Below are 27,891 nucleotides of genomic sequence, written 5' to 3'. Positions count from 1 at the left end.
TTGCTGCTGGCAACATTACATGCGTGTAGTTACGTACATATCACCTTTGTGACAGGTGACTAGAGCAACAGTACCAGCTGCAAATCCATGATGTTATTTGATCTCTAAAAATGCAATAAATGTAACCTCCTGAAACTTCATGATCATTTAGTGCAGTAAATCTAAGGGGAAGGTGTGAAGAGTTAGTAATATGTAACATAATGATGTATAGAAGGCCGAATAGGCAAGAACTGACTGTTGGTTAAGTTTACAATGGTGTGGGTATGACAGTGCTGCAGAGAATGAAATTATTATTGAGTGGCCAATAGTGAAGGAGAGTGATCATAACTTTGCTCAGTAAAGACAAATAAACAGCTTTACTATTCCAGCATGACATTTCCTCCACCAATTTCTGAAACGTGTAAAACTCATGAAACATATTGTGCTCTGGCCTTGTAGCTAGTAAATGCAAAGGTTTTCTTGAATGTGCTGTCACTGCCAGAGGTTAAAGAACAATCAACTGCTTGGAAGCTGACTATGAGAGACCCATGAATAGTTGCCAAAAAGAGCTTTTACAATGCACATTGTCGTTCCACTGTTGTGTTTTCATCTGTGACCCTCGAGGGTGACAAGTGTTACCAGTAATAGTAAAGCTGATTAAGCTGACGAGAAAAGATGTCAAGTATTTGCAGCCAGACAGGAGCTAGAAGATAAAATTTTCAGCACTGGACAAGCCCTGTGAGAAGTGAAAGTACAGAGGAAGGTGGTATTGGCAATTATTGAGTATTGAATCAAAATTGTAGACTAGTGGGTCCAAGCTGTTATTGTAAATTATATCTACATGCTTCAATAACAACTCACAGAAACAAAATAGTGTGATCAAGACAGCATCATATTACAAGCAATGCAGACTTGATTCCCATGATCATCACTGTGAGTGTATTAGCACTACTCATAACCTTTTATTAGTAGCCTTTTTGGAAGTTGCCAGAAGTGACTGATTTGCCTGTTACTAACTTGATTTGTTTCACATACCTGAAGGCCCTCCTTCAAGATGGGATTTGTGGAACGCAATGTGTGTGTGTGTGTGTGTGTGTGTGTGTGTGTGTGTGTGTGTGTGTGTGTGAATGAAACAAATGTTCCCATTTTACTCAAAAAAGTATATGATATGATAAGTAGTGTTTTCAAATGGTTCCATGACAATGCTATTGATGTCAAGAACATGTCACATTGTAAGGAATAACAGATGAACTTGGAGAGTATTTCCATATTCTGTACTGAACATTAATAAATTCAAGAAACAATATGATGAAAAGGATAGATTGCTACTCACCACATAGAGGAGATGTTGAGTCGGAGACAGGCACTACAAAAAGACTGCTAAACATGTGAGCTTTGGGTTGAAAGGTCTTCTTCTAACACAGAAAGCACACACACTCCTGCAAGCACAAACACAAACACAAACACACACACACACACACACACACACACACAAAACCACTGTCACTGAGGCAGACTCTCATTAGAGGAATGCCCTTTTGCCAAAAAGCCACAAGTTTAGTAGTCTTTTTTATGCCTCTCTTTGATTCAAGGTCTCCTCTATATGGCGAGTAGCAATCTATCCTTTTCATTATTTTGTCATTAATCCATCATGGATTTTCCATTGTTTAAATTCAAAATACATCAATAAGGGAAAAATTGATAGTATCATATTAAAGTTTTAATAACAAACTTGGATGCATGACCCACTGGTTTAATACAAAGAGGTTACACTACTGAAGACATGAAATTGAAAGAAGGCATACAAATTTGGCAGCAGGGACGTCAAATGGAAGACATAGATTTGCTTTGATAGTTCTGGGAAAAGTGTGGAATCTTTTAAGGAACCAACACACCACACACTAGAGTGGCCTATTCTAAAGTAGATTCCCAGTTGTCAGATGTCCACTACGCACTAGGTTGAAGGAAAATGTCAGTGGAGTTTGGATATTCATTGGCAGGATTATAACAGGTCTGTATATTAATTAATAGGAGAAGGTATTAAAGGTGATCAACAAACATATATTGTCTGTGTCATTTTCAAATGAACTGTCCCAGTATTTGCCTTAATTGATTTATGAAGATAACAGACATGTCAACATGAAGGGCCATGTGGGGATTTACATGTTGTTACTCTTGAATGTGAGTGCAGTGCCTTAAGCATTGTGCCCCATTACTTTATGAATTCAAATGTGCACTGCTGCAAGGAACACAACACAATTCTCATGAAACCTTGCAGGGACAATTCCAGAATCCGTATTCAAGATGGTATGCCAATGTATATATCGTAAAGGGGACATGGTATGAGAGATTAGAAGGCATGTAGAGAAGAGACAAGGTCAATCATTTTTCACTTTACTCTATTCATATATGGGATAGGACAGTGTGTGGCCAATGGTGGTATAAAGTATCCTCCACAAAGCACTGTGCAGTGGCATTTACAGTATATATTTGAAAACAGATGTAGCAGTAGGTTCCCATTAATAATAGTTTTGGTGTGCAATATCAATAAAGTTGTAGATAAACTTTATGCGTTTCAGTATTACGATAAAATACAATGCCGATATGGAAAAATATTATTCATTACTGGAAAGCCACAAATATGTATACAACAAGACGAACATAGTTTCTTGCTGATAAATTCTGTTGCACATATATGAAGGCTAATGTTATGCTACAGCAATAAGAATCATTTTGAACCTCAAATTATACTAACTCGACTAACATTAGAATTTATCACAGGACAAGGGCACTTTCACGCTCAGGTTCCAGGAACATACATCTAGTTATGAACACTACTGTTTAATCCTCCCGGACTCATGAATTAACATCTTCTGTATTTACTGATGAGCTGTTGAAATATTTCGTGCCAGTATGCATTTCTCCACTGTTAAATTCATGCACATATGCATAGTTTACACACTGTTCTTCAATGATATACAGCCTCTACCCTCTCAGAAGCATTTTTTATTCTGTTGCTGTAGATATCTGTAAATCTTTTCTCACATTTCTTTGCAACATGGCCAAGACTCTTGTCTAGCAGATGGAATTTAACTCAACTTCAGGATTTTTTCCCATAGGCATTACAGGTACTAAATTCTCTATACCATCATAGTTTATAAATGAACAAGCATGCCACAACTAATTTTATTATAATTTCTATGAGAATTAAATGACAGGAAGATGCCATTTCTATGTAAAAGTTTTTCTTGGTTAGTTCAAGTATTTGTTTTGTATTTTATTATTTGTTTCAGGTACTCCAGTGGCATGGGACAGTTGGACTTCATCAGAAGATATCCCTACATCACAGCATATGCAGCATGGAACTATCACCACTGCGTGAACTACTGAGGAGGACCAGAAAACATATTACAACTAGGGATTTCCAAGGAAGTGAAAAGCAACAATGTAGAAAATTGAAATCGATGAAAAATTAGTACAGTGGGCTGGAGTCTAGTAGCCACTCAAGGTATGTGCATGTAATCAGTCATGTAATAAAACTTCGTTGTTAACTGAAGCAAGTGAAAGTTATTTGAATAAAAACTATTAATAGACAATTACCTATGATTTTATGAGAAGCCTATACCAAGAATTTGTGTTTTTGCCACCCAAATCCTTTCACAGTCCATTAATTTAATAAATTATTCAGTTAGGTTCTGATCAGAACTTGGAGGCAACCAGTCAACCTAATTTTCATCCATTTCATGAAAACAGTTATAATATCTGCTTTATGTAAGGGAACAGTGTTGCACTAAAAATGAAAAAAAGGCAATTAAAAATGTATTCCTGCTACACATAATCAATATTCCCTGATAGTCAGTATTGCTTCACAATTATTCTATAATGAAATATTAGAGTACAGTCCAATTTTATAAACAGCCACAAACCAAGTGACACAAAAAGAAGACATACTTTTTTACACAGTTACCTTACTGATTTACAGAATTTAAAAATATACATCGCACAACAATTAATAAATACAGTATTGAGATTGCAATTTACTATGAGGAGATTACATTATGTATGAGATGTTATTTTTGTTGGGCATCTGTTTAGAGAGCCAGAATGCACTTGCTCATATTTCTTCATGAATGGCATTTTTAAGGCAGACAGAAGCAGCTACTACAAGCAACTTCTTAGGAGAAAGTCTGCTACTTTTAAAATAGCCACTGCTCTTCCTCTTAACACTGCTTAGCTGCCATTTTTATATATTAATTCATCCTGAGAATTTATGTTAATTGTGTGATTTCATGGAAAACTATTAGCTACCTAGACACAGGAAAAGTTAATAACGTGTAAAACATGAACACTAGTGATTAGCTGGAATTTAAATCCCTGCATCAATATATTCTGACAAATTATACACTATGTGATCAAAAGTATCCAGACACCTGGCTGAAAATGACTTACAAGTTCATGGCACCATCCATCGGTAATGCTGGAATTTAATATGGTGTTGACCCACTCTTAGCCTTGATGAGAGCTTCCACTCTCGCAGGCATACGTTCAATCACGTGCTGGAAAGTTTCTTAGGGAATGGCAGCCCATTCTTCATGGAGTGTTGCAATGAAGAGAGGTATCAATGCCGGTTGGTGAAGCCTGGCGTGAAGTCGGCATTCCAAAACATCCCAAAAGTGTTCTATAGGATTCAGGTCAGGGCTCTGTGCAGGCCAGTTCATTACACGGATGTTATTGTCATGTAACCGCTCCGCCAGAGGCCATGCATTATGAAAAGATGCTTGATCATGTTTAAAGATGCAATCGCCATCCCTGAATTGCTTTTCAACAATGAGAAGCAAGAAGGTGCTTAAAATATCAATGTAGGCTTGTGCTGTGATAGTGCCATGCAAAACAACAAGGGGTGCAAGTCCCTCCTTGAAAAACATGACCATACCATAACATCACTGCCTCCGAATTTTACCGTTGGCACACTGGCAGATGACGTTCACCGGGCATTCACCATACCCACACCCTGCCACTGGATCGCCACTTTGTGTACCATGATTCGTTGTTCCACACAACTTTCTTCCACTGTCCAATTGTCCAATGTTTACTCTCCTCACACCAAGCAAGGCATCATTTGGCATTTACCTGCATGATGTGTGGCTTATGAGCAGCCGCTCGACCATGAAATCAGCTGTCATAGTACTTGCAGTGGATCCTGATGCAGTTTGGAATTCCTGTGTGATGGTCTGGATAGACATCTGCCTATTACACATTATGACCCTCTTCAACTGTCGGCGGTCTCTGTCAGTCAACAGACGAGGTCGACCTGTATGCCTTTGTGCTGTATGTGTCCCTTCACATTTCCACTTTACTCTCACATCAGAAACAGTGGACCTAGGGATATTTAGGAGTGTGGAAATCTCGTGTACAGGCGTATGACACAAGTGACACCCAAGCACGTTCAAAGTCCATGAGTTCCACGGAGTGCCCCATTCTGCTCTCTCACGATGTCTACTGATACTGACTGCTGAGGTCACTGATATGGAGCACCTGGCTGCACAATGCACTTAATATGAAAAACATATGTTTTTGGGGTTGTGCGAATACTTCTGATCACATAGTGTGTAACAATGGAATAATAAGGTACTCTTTAATGCCTTTTCCTTTACTCTGAATATCTGTGGATTTCCAGTTTCTGATGCCCACTGCTGTCTTTCCATAGGCCACTGCACCAGAACATAAGAAGTCTATGTGAAACTTATTTTTTCTTTGAAGCATTGTGGTTGTTGGGTGTTCATCCTAAATTCATTTTTATTACAATCCACAAGTATGAAAGAAGAGAAAGTAATGCCTGACACTGCAAAGTGATAAGTTAGAGAATAATAACAAAGGAAAACAGCTCTGGGTTATGGGATGGAAGAAAAGCTGTTAGGCAAAATGGAACGACGGAAAATTCAGAATGAAATAACAACAATATTATCAACGGAATAGATTGTTACTTACCCTATCGAAGAGAGATGAAGTCACAAACAGGAACAATAAAAAAATTGCTGTACATTTTATCTTTTCATCAAAAGGCCTCTGTCTGAAGTAGAAAACACACACACAGATGGCTCTGAGCACTATGGGACTTAACTTCTGAGGTCATCAGTCCCCTAGAACTTAGAACTACTTAAACCTAACCAACCTAAGGACATCACACACATCCACGCCCGAGGCACGATTCGAACCTGTGACCGTAGCGGTCGCGCGGTTCCAGACTGTAGCACCAAGAACAGCTCGGCCACCCTTGCCGGCGTGCGCGCGCACGCACACACACACACACACACACACACACACACACACACACACACACACACACACACACACTTGTATCTGCTCCTGATGAGAGCAGCAATCAGGGGTGAGGGTATGGAGAAGGCTCTGGGCAAGGAGGGTGGTGAACAGTAGGATAGGGTGGGGGAAAATGTAGTGCTGTGTGTGGGAGCAAGCTGGGTTGTGATGGCGATAGGGTAGGGCTGCTAGGTGCAGTCGGGAGGTTTGCAGGGTGGGGGATGGGGGGATGTTGAGTGGAACAGGAGAGGAGCAGAGAAGGAGAAAAGTCCTAATGGATGCATTGGTGGAATGGAAGGCTGTGTTGTACTGGAGTGGGAGCATGGAAGGGGTAAGTACATGGAGGACAGTGTCTAGTGAAAGCTGAGGCCAAGGGGGTTACAAGAATGTAAGATACTGCACGGAGAGTCCCACCTGCACAGTTCAGTAACCTAGTGTTGGTAGGAAGGATCCAGATGGCACAAGCTGTGAGGCAGCCATTAAAATGAAGAATGTTCTCTTGGGCAATGTGCTCAGCAACTGGGCATTCCAGCTGTTCCTTGGCCACTGTTTGTCAGTGGCCATTCATGAGGATACACAGCTTGTGTGACATCATGCTGACATAGAAAAGAGCATAGTGGTTGCAGCTCAATTTGTATATCACTTTGCTTTTACATGTAGTCCTGCTTTTGATGGGATAAGAGATGCCTGTGACCAGACTGGAGTAGGTGGTGATGGGAAAATACAGGGTGTACATAAAGTATGGGAACACTTTCAATTATTTATTGCACAAGAGGTAGCTGTTGAAGTGGGGGTATAGCTGTTGGTTGGTAGGTTTAATATGGATGGAGGTGCTGATATAGCCATCCATGAAGTTGCTGCCAACAATGAGGAAGGTGGTTTATTGGGATGAGGAGTACCAGGCGAAGTGAATGAGGAGAAGATGTTAAGGTTTTGGAGCAATGTGGATAGGGTGTCCTCACCCTCAGTCCAGATTACGTGCCTTGTTTTTCCAGTCATTTACCAACTCCCACCTTCCGGCCACAAAGGAGCACTCCCCTCTCAGTGCCACCAAGAACTGGAACTACTGAATCACTTTCTCCAACAGGGTTTCAGTTATCTGCCATCCTGCCCTGAAATGAAGACTGTCATTCCTACTATCCCTCCCATTTCTTCCACAGTGGTATTCTGCCACCCACCAAACCTACACAATACTCCTGTCCATCCCTACTCCACTCCTGCCCCCAACCCCTTGTCACATATCCCTACAATAAACCTTGACACAAGACCTGTCCTATACATCCTCCCATCCAGTTTGGTCTCAGGCATCTGCTGTCTCATCAAAGGCAACACTACACGTGAAAGCTATGCGCTGTACAAACTAAGCTGCAACGACTGCGTCATTTTCTATGTGGGCATGATGACAAGCAAATTGTTCGTCTACATGAAGTGCCATCAACAAACTGTGGCTAAGAGACAGCTTGCACCCAATTGCTGAACACGCTGCCTCATGAAACGTGCTTCACTTCAATGACTGCCTCACAGCCTGTGCCATGTGGATCCTTCCTGTCAATACCAGGAGTTCTGAATTGCACATGTGGGACTCTCCCTGTAATCTATCACATACTTCCATAACTCCCCTGGCCTCAACTTTCATTAGTCCCTGTACTCCACCTACCTATCCCATTACCTGCTCTGACTCCAGCACAACACAGTCTTTCATTCCACCAATGCATCCACTAGTCCTCTTTCCCTTCTCACTTCTCTGCTTTTCCACTCACTTCCCTCCCTCCCTGCACCCCCAAATCAAATTTCCCAACTGCACCTAGTAGCCTTACCCTGTCCCCAACACCTCCCTGCTTGGTCCCATTGGCAGCACACTTTCCCCCACCCCACCCCACTACGTCTTCCTCTCCGCCCCATGCCTTCTCCTTACAGCCCCCCTCCCCCCCACCATCTCCACCACCACCCCCAATGGGTTGCTGCTCCCATCATGTGCAGTTCCAACTCAATCTGGCCTCTGGTCGCAGCAGCCAGAGACAGTAGTAGTGAGAGAGTGTGTGTGTGTGTGTGTGTGTGTGTGTGTGTGTGTGTGTGTGTGTGTGTGTGAGCGCGCGCGCGCGTTTTCTACTTCAGAAGAAGGCATTTCGGCCAAAAGCTAAAATGTATAGTAGTCTTTTCATTGTGCCTGTTCGTGACTTGATGTGTCTTCTATATGGCAAGTAGCAATCTGTCCTTTTGAAAATATTGTTGTTATTCCATCCTGGACTTTCCATTACTGGATGCCTAGGAATTTCACACAGTTTCAGAAATTGTGTACTCTTTGATATCTACTTCTGGTATCATAAGTCCTTGCAAAAAACAAGAAAGGCTCCACCAGGCACGGGTGATAAGACACTCGATGCCTGGAGTGACAGAGGCCATGTGGATGTGTTTCAGCTCTACATGTATGAATGTGTTCCTACATTTCACAAAGGACTTTGTTGAACAGCCTAATAATATCCAACAGTTTTCTTTTAAACGTGCCTGTCCACCACTCAACACCTGTTCCACGTGACGAATAGCAATCTAGTCTAATTCACATTATTATTACTGTATCTTGGATTATCCGCTTGTTGATAATTCAATTTTTTATGCACATGAAAATGATATGTAACCATAACAATGAAATCATTGAATCTAAATTTATCGTTCATCATGTTCTGTATAACCTTCAGGAAGGAGAACAACTTACAGGTTGGTTAGTTTCACATTCCATGGATCTAATTGCAAGGTAAATCACAATGATGTGGAATTATCATTTTACATTCATAGAATAAATTATTTTGTAAATATTCCTACATGCTGATCATGTACAAGTTTATTATTATTATTATTAGCATTAGATATACAGATATGAGTTTTTAATTCCTATCCACTACCTTTTACACGTTAAAATGACAGAAATTCTTCCACGGAATACAAGGAGTTGTCAAGGAAAAATTTTTTCAGTTTGTTTTTTGATTTTACTTTGCTGTCTGTCAGACATTCTATACCACTGTGTAGGCTATCAAAAACTTTAGCTGCAGCATTGTGTACTTTTTTCTGTGTTAAAGAGAACATCCATGTCATTCCTTCTGATATTGTGCTTATTATGTACATCATTGTTCCTTTTGATCTACAGTGGATTATTTATAACAAACTTCATGTGGGAATAAATATACTGTCAAACAGCAGTCAAAAAATGCCTAACTCCTTAAACATAATGTAACTGGATGGATAAAAAATCTATTCACCATGTGGTGACAGAAGAAAATGTATATAAAAGTTAAGTGAATGTGCAAACTTCCACAGCCAGTGGCTCTTTCTTCTGACAGAATGGTTGAAGGGGAGGGGAAGAGGGAAGAAAGAGAAGGACTGGTGAGGTTTAGGAAATGGGGAGAGTTAGGAAAAGTCACTCAGAACCCTGGGTCAGTGGAGACTTACCGGACGAGATAAGAAGGAAAGATAAAGAATCAGTCTTTCTTTCTCATTCTTGCTAGTAAGTCTCCCCTGATTTGGGCCTGGATGACTTTCCTGAACTCTTTCCATTTCCTACTGGCACCAAAAGCTTGCACATTTATTTAACCTTTATACATGTTTTCTCCTGCTACTACTTGGTAAGTGGATTTTTTATCCATCCTATTACATTATGTTTAAGGAGTTAGACACTTTACTACTGCTTCACAGTATATTTATTCTCACATGAAGATTGTTATAAATAATCCAAAGTAGTTCAAAAGAAACAATGATGTACTGTTTATCCATGCAAATACTACTCGGCAGCAAAAACTTGCTGCTCCACTTTCCAATGCCCTATGATTCTGAACTACTGACAGACAATGGTGAGTAAACAGGCCTCAACTCTCTCCTTGAATACTACCCACATAAAAAATAATCATTCTGTTTCTGCATGCTGTAGTTAACCAACCTGATGTACATCGAGGTCTACAATTAGCACTCTGGCTATCCTCTGCTGATCCAGAAACCATTTTGCAGTGACAGCCAAATCATTTATCAGGCAAAAGCCAGTGCCTCTGTCAGGAAAAGCATGATGAGTACCTCCCGCTGTGCTACAAGCAAGACCATGCTCGAGAGCCAGAGCTGCAGCCAGAAGTGTGCCACCTGTAAAACTCTGCATTGTAAGTGATATTTTTTCACCATCTCTCTGTAAGTTAGAAGCAGACATGACTAATGCATCAAAATATCAGCATCTGTAAAAATATCTGGGTGTTACTACAAACAAAGCTAAGAAAAATACCAGAAGATATCTCTAAAAAGACAACAATATAGCAGAAGCCATGTTCACACAAACAAAACGTATCTGAAGACAGATTAAGGTTGTGTAAATATATTCTAAAAATACTCACATAAATGATTAGTATGTGGCCATATATTAACTGAGATGTAGGATATTACCAATGTGATCAACTGAACATGAAAATAAGTAGGCCAACATAGCTGACTGCAACAACATAAATGAGGAGTGGAGGCATATGGGCATCTAACACCATAATGACTAAGCTAGCCAGCTTAAGACTAAGAACTTAAATTTCTCTTACATGGCATGCACAAAAACATCCCTGTCTTCATTCATTTCCTATTATGTGAACCTCCAATCACTTTCACATTCTGGATTATCTTTTAAATAGATGAGTATATTTTATATCAAGCAAAGTACGAGTATTGTAGAATACAAGGACGAAAAATAACATACGAAAAAGCCAATATCTTACGTCCAGAAACAAGTGCTTTTTCTTTAATAACTAATTAGAAAAATGGAGAAACAAAATACAAAAATGTTATATAATTTTGGCATTGTGTCAATTGCTGTGGGCCACTGTGATCTTAAGTGAACAAGTGCACTAGCATATCAGCTCAAAATGACGTATGTTTTACATTTGTGGTACTTTATGTTTGACATGCTGGTCTTCCTTGCTACCTTTTATTATAAAATGATGCAACATTACTACGTGACTTGTAAGTTTGTAAAAATCTTGAACTTGTGCAAAAGTGTTACAAGATCCGATGATAGCAACACAGATCTGTCGAAACTGGTAATCAATAGAAATATTTACAAGTGATCTTGGCATATCTGATATTTCAGCAAAATAAAATATAAAGAGAGAGAGAGAGAGAGAGAGAGAGAGAGAGAGAGAGAGAGAGAGAGAGAGGGGGGTCACCTTTGTTACACAGTTAATACTGCCTTGTTTACCAAACACATGAAAGTCTACACTGAAAAAGACTCCTCAAACTACATGTGATGTTGCCATTCATCAATGAATACAATTACGGTATGGTTAAGCTGCACAACACTGTTTACTGAAATAATCACACACATGACCACTGTAATGACACATTTGCACACTTCACTTTTTTAACCCTTTGACTGCTGGTGGCGCGCCACCTGCTTGGTGCACTTAGGCGCCGTGGCCTGCAGCATAACCCGTCTACATGCACTGCATGCCTGTCCCTCGGAGCTGTTGCCAGGACTGGAACAGCCCACAGTGCCCAACCCGCCCAGTGCTGAATATTTCTTGGCAGAATATGACTTGCACAGAGCCAGCATGAATTTTTGGTGACTTGAGCTGTAATATCTTGGGCAACAGTTTTTGTAAAGAAATAAAATTTGTCCATTTTGTACAACTTTACGCGTTCTCTTAAGAATAATAATGAAAATAATTTTACAAGCCATAATGAGCCAGAAAATTGTACGTAAATCGGGGGGAAAAAAAAAGGTGCCCGAAAAAATTTCGAAGTTTGGCTTCTTGAATCTCCTGAACTAGTACTATGACGAACATGAAACTTGTCATGTAGTAACCTAACAACACAAGGTTCTTCAACAAAGTTTCATTTCCATAGCACTTTTCAGTACTGAATGAATGACGCCAAAATTGAAGACTTAGTAAGAACATCACAAATGCGGTATTTTCGTTCCGAATTTGCTAAAAAACCATGCTCTGTACAACATACCAAGCTGTACAACTGGAATGAAAGTTGGGCATGAAAATCAGGCCCGAAAACAATGTAAACTTCGGGTTAGCATATCTAGTAGTGTGAACACATAACGAAAATGAAATTTAGAGTGCAACTGATTGACTGCACAACGATAAGGAATACAAATTTTTATTCCCCTACTATTTTCCAATAATCTACAAATTAGTCAAAAAGATGTTGATTTTTATGAAAAGATGAAAACAGGGTATATTCGATATTTCTTTTTCAATACTGTTTTCTATTAATGCTTCGAAGCCAGTCTCAGTCGAACAACAAATTTTAAGCCCCCCACCCTCCCCAGAACAATGAGTTTCATTTTCAATATTGGCTAACAACAGAGGCAAAGTAGCAAGAAAAATCACATTGAGAAAAGAGTTTTAACTTTGGCATGTTGCTTCTCATTGATCAAAGGCATTTAAATCAATTATGGAAAACATGTTTTGTACAAGTAGACCGAGTGTGATCTACATTTGTACTACTAAGGATAAAAGAATATACCTGTCCATGTAACATGTTAACAATTTAAATGTATCATACACAGATTAATATACGGGTTTTGTTATACTGGCGCAATGTACAGGTCCGTTCATTTGCCAGTAAACTGCTGCATATGAAGAAGTCGGGCTTCGTTTGAATAATTTTACACCTGTTGCATCTATTTCCCATCCTTCTTTTCGATCCAGGCTTTGGAGCAGCACTGGCGAAGTTGAAAATAGATTTGTACTTTTTTGCCTTTATTTTTTTTAGTAATTCATTCAGAATCGTCAATAAGTTTTCTCAGACTTAGTTTCCAATAATTGGTAATGCTTCTTTGTATGATAAGTCTCGAAGCAGGGTACAACACATAATGGAACGTTGCAACTTTCGCATTGGTACCTAGTTTCTCAGCGCACATTCTGTTTCCTGAAAACCACACATCTGCACATTAGCGTACTTTTCTGTGAATGTTCACTCACGATAACAGACAGAAAATGTCTCCCTGTGAATCGCACAGGATTCTCATCATAGCGCCTTCCCCTACCAGCTTTTCTCCATTCTGTAGCATATTTTTTCTACAATCTCCCTTACAAGAGAAAGGTGAAACTCTGCGAGTGTCATCTGTCGCCCTGTTACTGACCGATGGAGAGCATGACCATTTAGGATGCACAAATCCAGAATGTGAAAAAAATATTTCTTATAACATTTCACAGTCTTACGCACTGATCCCACTGAGCTCAGTAACGTGTCACAACGCTCAACTGCACCTTACTTGAATTGTAATCTACAATACATTGTGGTTTCTTTATTTTTTTGCCAGTATTTCTGTCAGTCTTCTCTGTTTCAACCATTTGTGTTGTGTGATTTGTGGTCAACATGTACACCTCTCTCTTATCGCACCACTTGATAGCAAGGACATTGTTCAGTGGACCTAGACTCAGTTACTCCTAGTTTTAATTTCTTCTGCAGTTTTGGCATGTTGCGCCTATTCTTACGAACAGTGCCACATGCGGCTGTTCCATGGTTGTGAAGCCAGAAAAACAGGTCCGGGCTGGAGTATCAATTATCGACATACAGAATATGACCCTGTTCCAGATATGGTCCCATAAGAGTTACCACTGTGTCACTCCTTTTTCTCAGATTGTGGAACCCAATTTCTGTTGATGCGCCTGTCTATACAATAAAATTAAAATATACCCACTCTGACAGTCACACAGTACAAATGTCTTTATTCTGAATCTACCTCGCTTGGTTGGAATAAATTGCTTAAAAGATAATCGTCCTTTGAATGGCAAGAGACTTTCATCTATACAAAGCTTGTGATGTAGGCGAAATGAATTACGAAACGTCTTATGAACTTTGTCAACAATCGTCCTAATTTTAAATAGACTGTCGCGTCCATTACTCGCAGAGTTATCACTGAAGTGTCACATTCTCAGAAGTAGACAAAAATGGTCTCGGGACACAATTTCGTTGAAAATTGGTGTGTTCAAAAGTGTATCTCTGGAGCAATAATCACTTAATTTTAACTTCTTAACGTGCACCATTAGAAGGCAAACAGCAACAAAACAATACGTTTTCTCAAATCCAGTATCTTTCCACTCTGACAGTCGAGAATTCACAGATTCTGTAGTATTTTCTCTGGTGTAAATGTAAAAACGACTTGTTTCGTCTGCAATAAATTGCAACAGTTCTTGAGACATAAATATCACAAAAAGTGAAAGAATGCTTGGGTCAGTAACTAATTGACATTTGCGTCCTGAACTCGAGTCATTGAAGTAATGGTATAACGGCTGGAAATCAGCTTCTTTCCAGTCAAATGTGTCACTTAAGTGCGCTCTTTTCTGAACCATTTCACTGTCACTTCCTGATTCCTTGGATTCAGAGGAACTGGTGATTGTAATTCTTGCTCTCCCCTGATGTTAAGGGCTGAGGACTACAGCTTCGAGATTCTGTTGAAGTCTCATCACTGTTAGCAACATCAGATAATTCACACTCACTGTCACTCTTAGTGGGCATATCCAGGATTTCTTTATCTGTGCAACCACGGTGACATGACATCTCTCACGTAGAAAACAAGAAAACTGAAAAATACAAGAATCTAAGTCGAATTCTGCAAAGAGGGAACACAGCAACAAACATATATGCACTTTTTAACTATACAGTCAGACCACTGAACAGCTACTGGAAGAGCAGGGCGGATAGACAGCTCTGCATGTATACACAGCTGAAGCGCTCAGGTAGCTGTGACTCAGCACAACTAAACTCGTCCCTAGCGGTGGGAATGCCGGTGGTGCAGGATGCGTAAACACGTCCTTAGTGCTGTAGGAAAGACCCAAGGCCGCTCGTATACATGTCAGGCGTGCCAGGTGAACAGCGAGGCATGACGAGTTTACACGTCCCCAGCAATCAAAGGGTTAAAATTTAGGCTGTAGGCAACTTAGTTTCTATAACTCTGAACAATAAAGGTGTGATGTCCTCCACATATGTCCCAAAAAGATGCATTAAATTTGTTATATGGTATGTTGTTGTTGTGGTCTTCAGTCCAGAGACTGGTTTGATGCAGCTCTCCATGCTACTCCATCCTGTGCAAGGTTCTTCATCTCCCAGTACCTACTGCAACCTACATCCTTCTGAATATGTTTAGTGTATTCGTCTCTTGGTCCCCCTCTACAATTTTAACCCTCCACGCTGCCTTCCAATACTAAATTGGTGATCCCTTGATGCCTCAGAACATGCCCTACCAACCGATCCCTTCTTGTAGTCAAGTTGTGCCACAAACTTCTCTTCTCCCCAATTCTATTCAATGCCTCCTCATTAGTTATGTGATCTACCCACCTTATCTTCAGCATTCTTCTGTAGCACCACATTTCGAAAGCTTCTATTCTCTTCTTATCTAAACTATTTATCATCCATGTTTCGCTTCCATACATGGCTACAGTCCACACAAATACTTTCAGAAACGACTTCCTGACATTTAAATCTATACTCGATGTTAACAAATTTCTCTTCTTCAGAAATGGTTTCCTTGCCATTGCCAGTCTACATTTTATATCCTCTCTATTTCGACCATCATCAGTTATTTTACTCCCCAAATACCAAAACTCCTTTACTACTTTAAGCGTCTCATTTCCTAATCTAATTCCTGCAGCATCACCCGATTTAATTCGACTACATTCCATTATTCTCGTTTTGATTTTGTTGATGTTCATCTTATATCCTCCTTTCAAGACACTGTCCATTCCGTTCAGCTGTTCTTTCAGGTCCTCTGCTGTCTCTGACAGAATTACAATGTCATCGGCGAACCTCAAAGTTTTTATTTCTTCTCCATGGATTTTAATACCCACTCTGAATTTTTCTTTTGTTTCCTTTACTGCTTGCTCAATATACAGATTGAATAACATAGGGGAGAGGCTACAACCCTGTCTCACTCCCTTCCCAACCACTGCTTCACTTTCATGCCACTCGACTCTTATAACTGCTATCTGGTTCCTGTACAAATTGTAAATAGCCTTTCGCTCCCTGTATTTTACCCCTGCCACCTTCAGAATTTGAAAGAGAGTATTCCAGTCAACGTTGTCAAAAGCTTTCTCCAAGTCTACAAATTCTAGAAACATAGGTTTGCCTTTCCTTAATCTATTTTCTAAGATAAGTCATAGGGTCAGTATTGCCTCACGTGTTCCAACATTTCTATGGAATCCAAACTGATCTTCCCCGAGGTCGGCTTCTACCAGTTTTTCCATTAATCTGTAAAGAATTTGTTAGTATTTTGCAGCTGTGGATTATTAAACTGATAGTTCGGTAATTTTCACATCTGTCAACACCTGTTTTCTTTGGGATTGGAATAATTATATTCTCCTTGAAGTCTGAGGGTATTTTGCCTGTCTCGTACATCTTGCTCACCAGATGGTAGAGTTTTGTTAGGCCTGGCTCTCCCAAGGCTGTCAGTAGTTCTAATGGAATGTTGTCTACTCCCGGGGCCTTGTTTCGACTTTGGTCTTTCAGTGTTCCGTCAAACTCTTCACGCAGTATCATATCTCCCATTTCATCTTCATCTGCATTCTCTTCCATTTCCATAATATTGTCCTCAAGAACATCACCCTTGTATAGACCCTCTATATATTCCTTCCACCTTTCTGCTTCCCCTTCTTTGCTTAGAACTGGGTTTCCATCTGAGCTCTTGATATTCATGCAAGTGGTTCTCTTTTCTCCAAAGGTCTCTTTGATTTTCCTGTAGGCACTATCTATCTTGCCCCTAGTGATATGTGCCTCTACATCCTTACATTTGTCCTCTAGCCATCCCTGCTTAGCCATTTTGCACTTCCTGTCAATCTCATTTTTGAGATGTTTGTATTCCTTTTTGCCTGCTTCATTTACTACATTTTTATACTTTCTCCTTTCATCAATTAAATTCAATATCTCTTCTGTTACCCAAGGATTTCTGTCCTCGTCTTTTTACCTACTTGATCCTCTGCTACCTTCACTATTTCATCTCTCAAAGCTACCCATTCTTCTTCTACTGTATTTCTTTCCCCCATTCTTGTCAATCATTCCCTAATGCTCTGCCTGAAGCTCTCTACAACCTCTGGTTCCTTCAGTTTATCCAGGTCCCATCTCCTTAAATTCTCACGTTTTTGCAGTTTCTTCAGTTTTAATCTACAGGGTCATAACCAATAGATTGTGGTCAGAGTCCACATCTGCTCCTGGAAATGTCTTACAATTTAAAACCTGGTACCTGAATCTCTGTCTTACCATTATATAATCTATCTGATACCTTCTAGTATCTCCAGGATTGTTCCATGTATACAACCTTCTTTCATGATTCTTGAACAAAGTGTTCGCTATGATGAAGTTATGCTCTGTGCAAAATTCTACCAGACGGATTCCTCTTTCATTTCTTCCCCCCAATCCATAATCACCTACTACGTTTCCTTCTCTCCCTTTTCCTACCATCGAATTCCAGTCACCCATGACTATTAAATTTTCGTCTCCCTTCACTATCTGAATAATTTCTTTTATCTCATCATACATTTCAACAATCTCTTCGTCATCTGCAGAGCTAGTTAGCATATAAACTTGTACTACTGTCGTAGGCGTGGGCTTCGTATCTATCTTGACCACAATAATGCGTTCACCATGCTGTTTGTAGTAGCTTACGCGCATTCATAGCTACCTATTCATTATTAAACCTACTCCTGCATTACCCCTATTTGATTTTGTATTTATAACCCTGTATTCACCTGACCAGAAGTCTTGTTCCTCCTGCCACCGAACTTCACTAATTCCCACTATATCTAACTTTAACCTATCCATTTCCCTTTTTAAATTTTCTAACCTACCTGCCCGATAAAGGGATCTGACATTCCACGCTCCGATCTGTAGAACGCGTTTTCTTTCTCCTGATAACAACATCCTCCTGAGTAGTGCCCGCCTGGAGATCCGAATGGGGAACTATTTTATCTCCGGACTATTTTACCCAAGAGGACGCCATCATCATTTAACCATACAGCAAAACTGCATGCCCTCGGGATGAGTTATGGCTGTAGTTTCCCCTTGCTTTCAGCCATTCGCAGTGCCAGCACAGCAAGGCTGTTTTGGCTAGTGTTACAAGGCCAGATCAGTCAATCATCCAGACTGTTGCCCCTGCAACTAGTGAAAAGGCCACTGCCCCTCTTCAGGAACCACACATTTGTCTGGCCTCTCAACAGATACCCCTCCATTGTGGTTGCACCTACGGTACGGCTATCTGTATCACTGAGGCATGGAAGCCTCCGCACCCCACCAACGACAAGGTCCATGGTTCTTGGGGGGGGGGGGGGGGGGGGGAGCTATATGGTAACTCACACATATTCAGTGACTGTCTATTCAAATAAATATCTTGGTTTTACAATTATGAACAATTTAAACTGGAACCATCTCACAGAAAAAGTTTTGCAGAAGGCACATCACAGATTGCATTTTACATGCAGAAAACACACACACACACACACACACACACACACACACACACACACAGACAGTTGTCTGTCCTCTGGAATGTCACTGCACAGTATGAGATCCTTACCAGACAAAACTGACAGAGGACATTGTAAAAGTTCAAAGAACAGCAGCTCATTTTCGATTATCAGGAAACAGGCAAGAGAGTGTTAGGAATATGACACGCAAGTTAGGGTGGCAACCACTGAAGTGTAGGCATTTTTTATTGCGGGAAGGTTTTTTTCATAAAATTTCTATCATCAACTTTTCCTCCAAATGCCGGAACATCTTGCTGACTCTCACCTACGTAGGCAGAAATGACCATTGTGATAAAATCGAGCTTGTATAGAAACTTTGGGTGTTTATTTTTCCCACTGTGTTATTCAAGAGTGGAATAGTACAGAAAGAGTCTGAAAGTGATTCTATAAACCCTTTACCAACACTAAATTGTGAATTGTAGGGTAATCATGTCAATGCAACAAAAAGTCTAATGGATGATTAGAGTCCAGTTTACAAGGGATAATTGATTGTGTTGAAAATATTTGGCATATCTGTCTCACATTTACTGTAATGTATTAATCAATGTAAATTTCTTGTTTTGTTATTATAGAGTGTAACTTGTTTTCTGAACCTTTTCATGCATTTAAAATGCCATACCGGTTTCATATCTCACTCGGCTTGCCAGCCCTGGACTCCAAATGAAACCAGTGACTCTTTGTTCTTCTTCAGTAGTTCTTCCATTAAAGAATTTGTCCACATAATCTGCTGTGTGAACACAACATGCTATATTGCTTGATACTTGCTTCGGATTTATTACCTGTAACCAAATCAAAAAGTATAATGCTTGATTGCAAATGATTACAATCTTATTTTGGACAATAAACATTTTCTACAATTCTCTTTCTCAACTATGGTATGTATGACTGTCTATCTGATTGTAGGTAACAGTATACTCGCCTGCTTCTTCAAAGAAATTATACCATCATTCAAGAGTATTTCAAAAACTTTATGAAACTTTGGCATAGGAAATCTGTGACCTTTTGGTAAATCACACACATATCCATGGTGATGCACAACTGGAAGTCCCACAACTTCTTTAGGGATTTCTGCTAATTCTGTAACATGTGTTGTCTGCAAAAAACAAATCTGAAGTTACTGTCATGTCACAGACAATTGCATTAAAGGCAAAAAGCAAAACAAATAACTGCATTCGAGGCAAGTAGCAAAATGAATAATTGCATTCAAGGCAACATGCAAAACAAATGGGCAAAACTGCAAATAAAATGTTTGTTTCAATTCCCAACAAATGTGAATGAAATTGCAAAAATTACAAGTAGGCATACACTGAAAAAAGTATGGAAGGCAGAGACAGCATTTCAGTGAGGGTAATTAAACAGTGTTCTCAGTACCTAGTAGAGTCATTGACAAACCAAACAATGGAAGGAGGTAATTTATTCAATACCTGACAAAGAATAAAGCAATTTTCTCACACAGAGATGGTAACAAGTTATGTCTAACATATTTTATCAAATATATTAGAAATTGTCCTAAAAGGAAAAATAATACTGTTCATAGATGATCATAATATCTTACATGATGCAGCAAATGGTTTCTGACAAAGCAGGTCAACCAAGACAGCAGTTTCAAACATTGTAATGCAGTAAATGAGGAAAGAAAGTTTGTGGGTTGTCCCTAGACCTTTCTAAGGTTACTGACTGTGCAAGTAATGCCATCCTGTGGCAAAACCTCCATTCCTATGATTTGAGAAGAAAAACAGCTGGTATTGATCACCATTTGTGAAATACTGAATATGTACAGTAAGTAGGAATAAAACACAAAGCTAACAATAAAATTAAAAATGTCTGCTCTGTTTTTCAGCAGGTGGTAGATGTAGTAACAGTTCTATTCTCTGTAGATCTCTATTACAAGAATACCAAACACGTCTTGATATTCCAATTTAAAAACAACAAAAATAAAGTAACTCACATACACTCCTGGAAATTGACATAAGAATACCGTGCATTCATTGTCCCAGGAAGGGGAAACTTTATTGACACATTCCTGGGGTCAGATACATCACATGATCACACTGACAGAACCACAGGCACATAGACAGAGGCAACAGAGCATGCACAATGTCGGCACTAGTACATTGTATATCCACCTTTCGCAGCAATGCAGGCTGCTATTCTCCCATGGAGACGATCGTAGAGATGCTGGATGTAGTCCTGTGGAACGGCTTGCCATGCCATTTCCACCTGGCGCCTCAGTTGGACCAGCGTTCGTGCTGGACGTGCAGACCGCGTGAGACGACGCTTCATCCAGTCCCAAACATGCTCAATGGGGGACAGATCCGGAGATCTTGCTGGCCAGGGTAGTTGACTTACACCTTCTAGAGCACGTTGGGTGGCACGGGATACATGCGGACTTGCATTGTCCTGTTGGAACAGCAAGTTCCCTTGCCGGTCTAGGAATGGTAGAACGATGGGTTCGATGACGGTTTGGATGTACCGTGCACTATTCAGTGTCCCCTCGACGATCACCAGTGGTGTACGGCCAGTGTAGGAGATCGCTCCCCACACCATGATGCCGGGTGTTGGCCCTATGTGCCTCGGTCGTATTCAGTCCTGATTGTGGCGCTCACCTGCACGGCGCCAAACATGCATACGACCATCATTGGCACCAAGGCAGAAGCGACTCTCATCGCTGAAGACGACACGTCTCCATTCGTCCCTACATTCACGCCTGTCGCGACACCACTGGAGGCGGGCTGCACGATGTTGGGGTGTGAGCGGAAGACGGCCTAACGGTGTGCGGGACCGTAGCCCAGCTTCAAGGAGATGGTTGCGAATGGTCCTCGCCGATACCCCAGGAGCAACAGTGTCCCTAATTTGCTGGGAAGTGGCGGTGCGGTCCCCTACGGCACTGCGTAGGATCCTACGGTCTTGGCGGGCATCCGTGCGTCGCTGCGGTCCGGTCCCAGGTCGACGGGCACGTGCACCTTCCGCCGACCACTGGCGACAACATCGATGTACTGTGGAGACCTCACGCCCCACGTGTTGAGCAATTCGGCGGTACGTCCACCCGGCCTCCCGCATGCCCACTATACGCCCTCGCTCAAAGTCCGTCAACTGCACATACGGTTCACGTCCACGCTGTCGCGGCATGGTACCAGTGTTAAAGACTGCGATGGAGCTCCGTATGCCACGGCAAACTGGCTGACACTGACGGCGGCGGTGCACAAATGCTGCGCAGCTAGCGCCATTCGACGGCCAACACCGCGGTTCCTGGTGTGTCCGCTGTGCCGTGCGTGTGATCATTGCTTGTACAGCCCTCTCGCAGTGTCCGGAGCAAGTATGGTGGGTCTGACACACCGGTGTCAATGTGTTCTTTTTTCCATTTCCAGGAGTGTATACAGACTTAGAGGTCTAGAATGACAAGGATGGGACAGGTAGTCATCAGCCATGGCCTTATATTAGGAATGATCCCATCACTTGCCTGAAATAATTTAGAGGAACCACATAAAACCTAAATCAGGATGGTTGGATGAAGACTGGAGCCACCCTCCTCCCAAATATATGGCCACTCTGTTTAAAACAGTGCTACCTCATTCAGTTTACAGGTCATTTCATTCTAAGTGATCACATTTTTCAAGTTTCCCACTCTTCCACTTCCTAGTTTGTTCAAATTTATCGTGGGTACAGATATACCATAGAAATGAACTCGTGTAAAATTTGATCTCATAATACCTAATAAATTGGAAACTCTGGCCCTATGTTTAAGAAGATCTCCAACAAGAGTGCAGTGAAAGTGAGCAAACCCCAATGTTTGAACCTTTTTTAATACAAGGGAATGGCAACTAGGAACCTCTTGTTTTCAGATCTTATACAACTTTTGGTCCTCAATCAGAAAAACACAGTGTGGCAATGTGTAAAACACTTTCTGAGCATTATGGCCTTCTTTCTGAGCATTATAGTGATAATGCATCAAAGTACCAAAAAAAAAACTGCAGAGAAAAACATTAAAATTTTTTCAGCTTTCCTTGGGAATCAGATATCTCTGGAAGCAAAAAGGCAAAAGAACTAGAACTTGGCATATATATTAACAGTACCTGGGGGCAGGACTCTATCAGTACATCATTACACCTAAACACTGACTGTGGGTCATACATGGTGCAAAATACAAAACTTCAGAAAGTGAGCCAAGTTCAGGTGCCAATATTGCAAAGGGGTCACTTCAGAAGTTCTTCTTTCCAGCACCACTGGAAAGACCACACTTTTCTTCACTGGAAACATCTTGTTGTATCTTAGAGTCAATTCCGAAAAGGGACGAAAAGTAAGACTGAACTTCAACAAAAATCGTGAGCAACATGCTACCATCACAAGATGGTACAGCTTGCTAAATGCACAGTGCCACAGCAAACAACAGTGGTGATTGGCAAACTGATTCCAAGAAACAGAAGATGAAAAAAAGCTACACGTAGAACGATTTGCACGTGGTCATACTTTAGCTGGAACTCATGAAATCATTCCCCCCCCCCCCCAAACAGATTTGAAGAACAATTAAATTAGCTGGGTTTCAAGCAATACAACTACTTATGTGGCCTCAATTTATCAATCAACTGACACCAATGTGGCTTTCACATCAGTTTTAAGCCTTATTCTTGGCCAATACATTGCCTGCATCTACGACTGCTGGTGGATTGGTAACGTGTGAATTTGATATTGAAGAACATAAATTGGTCAAATTCCTGCACCCTTTTCATCCAGCTCATTCATTCTATTGGCCTGAAATGAGAAGATAAATGTCAGATCCCTGAACAGCACATCGTCATGACTATTGCAGCATCTTATGCAACTAGAACAGGATATCAATATAATTATCCAGAAGCCATACTGAACAGTAATGCAGAAAAATGAAGTAGTAATTTTACACAGTACAGGCTTGGAAACGAATATGAATATCGGCTTGGAACCATGGCAAGAAACTCAACTGGGACTTTGGGAACCAAGACAAGAAACCTAGCTGCAGTTTTAACAATATTAATAAGGAAAGTTACCACTCACCATATAGCGTAGATGCTGGTTAGCAGACAGGCACAACAAATACTGAGCAACTGAGGTTTTGGAACCTTGATGCACAAACCAGAAAACTCAGCCAACAATATATAATAGGATGCACAATGTTTGATAACAATATAATGCCTATCTTGACTTCGCAACCATACATGGTCGGTACCAGGATAGGGACAGAAACTGACTCAACTAACGGTTTGAAAATGGTTGAGTGATCAAATTTCCATTGTTTTCAAGGCTAGTTCCCCAACAGATTTGAAGAACAATTAAATTAGCTGGGTTTCAAGCGATACAACTTCTTATGTGGCCTTGATTTATCAATCAACTGACACCAATGTGGCTTTCACATCAGTTTTAAGCCTTATTCTTGGCCAATACATCGCCTGCATCTACGACAATTGCTGGTGGATTGGTAACGTGTGAATTTGATATTGAAGAACATAAATTGGTCAAATTCCTGCACCATTTTGGTCCATCTCATTCATTCTATCGGCCTGAAATGAGAAGATAAATGTCGGATCCCTGAACAGTACATCATCATGACTATTGCAGTATCTTATGCAACTAGAACTAAAATCTACCAGTTGCGATTCTAGCATACCTTGAAGTTATGGGTTCAGCAACCTGTACTGTGTTGCAATTGCAACATTTTACACACGACTTTTGTCAACCTCATATTTGGTCCCTTTGCTGAACCGATTCTTGGATCCAACAGGGTGTTGCTAGTGCAGAAAATTAAGCTCTTTGCAATGGTGTCAGAAAGAACAATTTGTGAAATGACCTTTGAGCAATATTTACACCTGAACTTGGCTCCTTTATTGTAATTTTCAATTCGATGCCATGTTTGTAATTGAGTACAGTCGAAAATAATTGGCTAAGAAGGAAGATATGCTAATAGAATCATGTTTCAGACACTGTCAGTAAATGTCGACTGAAGCGTCTGATGCCACCAGTCGGCTTTGACCCGTGACATAAGGCTGTTGTGGTGTGAGACATTATGACGGCGTGGAGTTTGGTTTGTGAGTGTGGCACGTTTGTAGGTGTTGTCGTGTTGCGGTTCGTGGTGCCCTCTGGTGGTGTGTTTAGAGGTTTCGTGTTGTGTGGTGTATTGGGTTCAGTTTGGTGTTACTGATTCTTGTGGCTGGTTCTCGTTTTAGCTGTGTTTGGAGTGGAATTGGTTTCCGTGAGTTAACAATTTAGTGTTTTTGGGTGAAAGTTATTGTAGTGCTGTTTGCTGTAGGTCATGTGTTAATTTGAGTAAATTAATTTGTTATTGCTCTTGTTTCATATGGATATGACCGATAAAATAAATTGTGTGTGACTCCATGCTATGATGGGCGCGACTCAGTTGGAGCTGATCAAATTTCTACAGCTGTTTTAGTTGATTGTGGAGGTGGTTACTTGCGCTGTCCGTTGGAATGAAATGACATTGGCAAAAGTTCCGGCACCTCGGACCATAGGAATAACCTATGGCGCTCCATACGTTGCAATTCCTGGTTCGAGAAGTCTAGGTTGGGTATGTGCGCGAGATTGTGTTGTTGACGTATTACTTTTGTTATAGATCCTCTCAAAGTTTTTGCGCGCATGAGACTGGTGTGAGTGAGAGGAGTGTGCTTGACTGGTTTTCGTTTTGCCTTGAAGTATGTTCTGAGTTTATTAAGTACAGGGGTAAGTTGGATGGTCCTGGGATTGGGGTTGTGGTGGATGTGGACGTGCCGCAGTTTGGGGGCGGGGGGTTCGGAATGTGTTTTTAGGGTTGTGGAGGGGTGGTCTAAGGTGTAATTAGTGGGGTTGTTTGAGGATTTTATACAACCGGGTTCCACTGTAGTTTCCGATGCTTTTTCTTCTTATAGGGGGGTGGGTGAGAGGGGGTACAATCATTTAGTTGTTAACCACAGTTTAGAATTTAAAAATTATGAGACGGGGGCTTGTACGAATACTATAGAGGGGATGTGGGGGCCCTTTAAATCAGGAGGGGGAAGAGGCGCTCTTCTAACCTTCAGTCTCATTTAGATGAGTACTGTTGGCAGAAGAGCGTCCCTCAGGGCTATTGTTTTTTCGTTGTTTTTAAAGGGGTATTAGTTAGATGTACAGGCCAAAGGTGGTTAGTTAGGGTGGTTTGGATGGGTGGGTGGCTATGGCTGGAGGGGGGGGGGGGAAGGTTTAGTTGTTGGTACTGTACGTGAGGGGGAAGTGTGTTGGTTTGTCATTTAGTTGTGGAGCATCTATTTTGTTGCAGTTTTTGTTGAATTGTAGTGTGTGATTGAGATTTTTTTATTTTGCGTTTGGTTTTTGTTTATGGGTATTTTATTTTGGGGTGAGGGGGGGAGGTTGGGTCTTTCTTTTGGTTGTGGATTTTTTCGTTGATTTGTGGTTGTGTGTATGTATGGCGGTATGTGTGTGTTTGGGGCTTGGTGTGTGCCTGTGTGTGATTGTGGTGGCCGACCTAGGTTGCAGTGCCGGAACTTTGGTGTGGTAAGTTTTTATTTTTCTTGTTCTTAGTGTATTTGTTATGTGTTGGGGTCAAGGGAAGTGTTCCACTACAATGTGTGGATGCAGTTGTGGCTGTTCCAGTATAGGGAGTTGCTGTTGAGGTCAAGGGAAGTGTTCGATTCCAGAGGATATTGTATTTAGTGGAATTTGGGGAGTTTCGTGTAGTCGGAAATGGAAACAAATAAAATTAATGCAAATAAATGCTGATAGAATGGCTAAAACATACAATCTCAGACTTTTGCTAGGGAATTCACATCTTCAGGATAGCATTATATGTGGGAGTGGTGGCTGAAAGATATTATACAGAAAAAAATAGAAAAAACTTTTTCAAAAATAAGTCCAAATATATTCAAAATAGGTAATGTGTTTATTACAGCAGACAGACACATTCTTAAAAATGTGCCATGAACTCATATAGTTACACTTAGCTTACAGTATACTCATCTGGCAATGTAGATAAAGATCTATTCTTTCCAACACACTTCTTTCCTTACATGCACATCACAATATCTTTTGGATACAGTCACCAATCTGTCATAAAATGTAAGAAATAAGGGTGACATTAACAGGAGAATTTCCGATCTCCAGAAGAGTGTGTATTTATCTGAAACTTACTTGTATATTAAAACTGTGTGTCAGATCAGGACTCGAACCCTGGACCTTTGCCTTCTGCAGATAAGTGCTCTACCGACTAGGCTGATCTACCTTCAGATTTGGAAGGTAAGAGATACGGTACTGGCAGAAATAAAGCTGTGAGGGTAGCCATGAGTCATGCTTGGGTAGCTCAGTTGGTAGAGCAGTAGCTCGCCAAACAGATAGGTCTCAGATTCAAGTCACGATCTGGCACACAGTTTTAATCTTCCAGAAAGTTTCAGTGTTAACAAACTGATGGACTGTATACAGAGTGAACATTAATAAAACCAAGAAACTGTAGGGATGGATTCCTGAATGGAAATGGAAGCTCCTATGAATGTGTGTCCGGAAATGCCATCATTGCACAGTAGAAGCCACTGACAAATTAAAGTTCCTCTGACCTTGTGCCCTGTGTTTCTTGTGTGTTGCAGGCTGTGTGATTGACAGCATACTGTAAGCAGTAGAATGTTCCACTATCTATGTTGGAACAAGCTGAGATGGTGTTTGTGTACAGCCAGGCAGATGGAATAGTCGTCTTGATGTACTTTTATTAGGTTTATACAACTGTATGTATGGTATTGTTCAGATGAATCTGTAGTTCATATATTTATCCCATATAATTGTAAAATGGTTTAGGGACAAATAAACCTGTGTCACTTTGATTAGACACTGAAAATGGCATAATGTAATTTGCCATAAGCATACTCAATTCCAGAAAATATTACCGATTTCTGACAGTCCTGTCTGTTGCGATACAGTTTAGTTCAAATTAAACTGGGGCATATCTTCCTGATAATGGGCAATTCCGTTAATTATTCAGGATGAATATAAAAAGACGTTGATGTAGACACCGAACTGTGGATTGGAGGTCGAGATTGGTTACTGGAAAAATATTTAGTTGATTGTGTTTCCGTTTTTAAACTGCCTTGCGGCAAATCGCAAATAA

General features: G+C 40.7%; 1 protein-coding gene and 1 long non-coding RNA gene across 3 annotated transcripts in view; one reads left to right on the top strand and one right to left on the bottom strand.

Annotated features, from left to right (window-relative positions):
• Positions 1-27,891, bottom strand: part of LOC126251882 (uncharacterized protein SYNPCC7002_A1628-like) — a 58,073-nt gene that overhangs the window by 29,480 nt on the left and 702 nt on the right. For both annotated transcript variants that reach the window (XM_049952580.1, XM_049952581.1), the window contains exons 2-4: positions 19,702-19,875; positions 19,402-19,561; positions 10,226-10,419 (exon numbers count right to left, since the gene is read on the bottom strand). In XM_049952580.1, coding sequence (XP_049808537.1) covers positions 10,226-10,419; positions 19,402-19,561; positions 19,702-19,875 — 528 coding nt within the window. The remainder of the gene's footprint in view (positions 1-10,225; positions 10,420-19,401; positions 19,562-19,701; positions 19,876-27,891) is intronic.
• On the top strand, positions 1,725-27,739 carry LOC126251883 (uncharacterized). The gene is made up of 3 exons (XR_007545800.1): positions 1,725-3,487; positions 10,217-10,436; positions 27,377-27,739. It is a non-coding gene; the product is annotated as an uncharacterized LOC126251883 (long non-coding RNA).

Source organism: Schistocerca nitens, chromosome 4, assembly GCF_023898315.1.
Source record: "Schistocerca nitens isolate TAMUIC-IGC-003100 chromosome 4, iqSchNite1.1, whole genome shotgun sequence".
Lineage (NCBI taxonomy): Eukaryota > Metazoa > Arthropoda > Insecta > Orthoptera > Acrididae > Schistocerca > Schistocerca nitens.
This window is presented reverse-complemented; position numbering and strand designations above follow the sequence as displayed.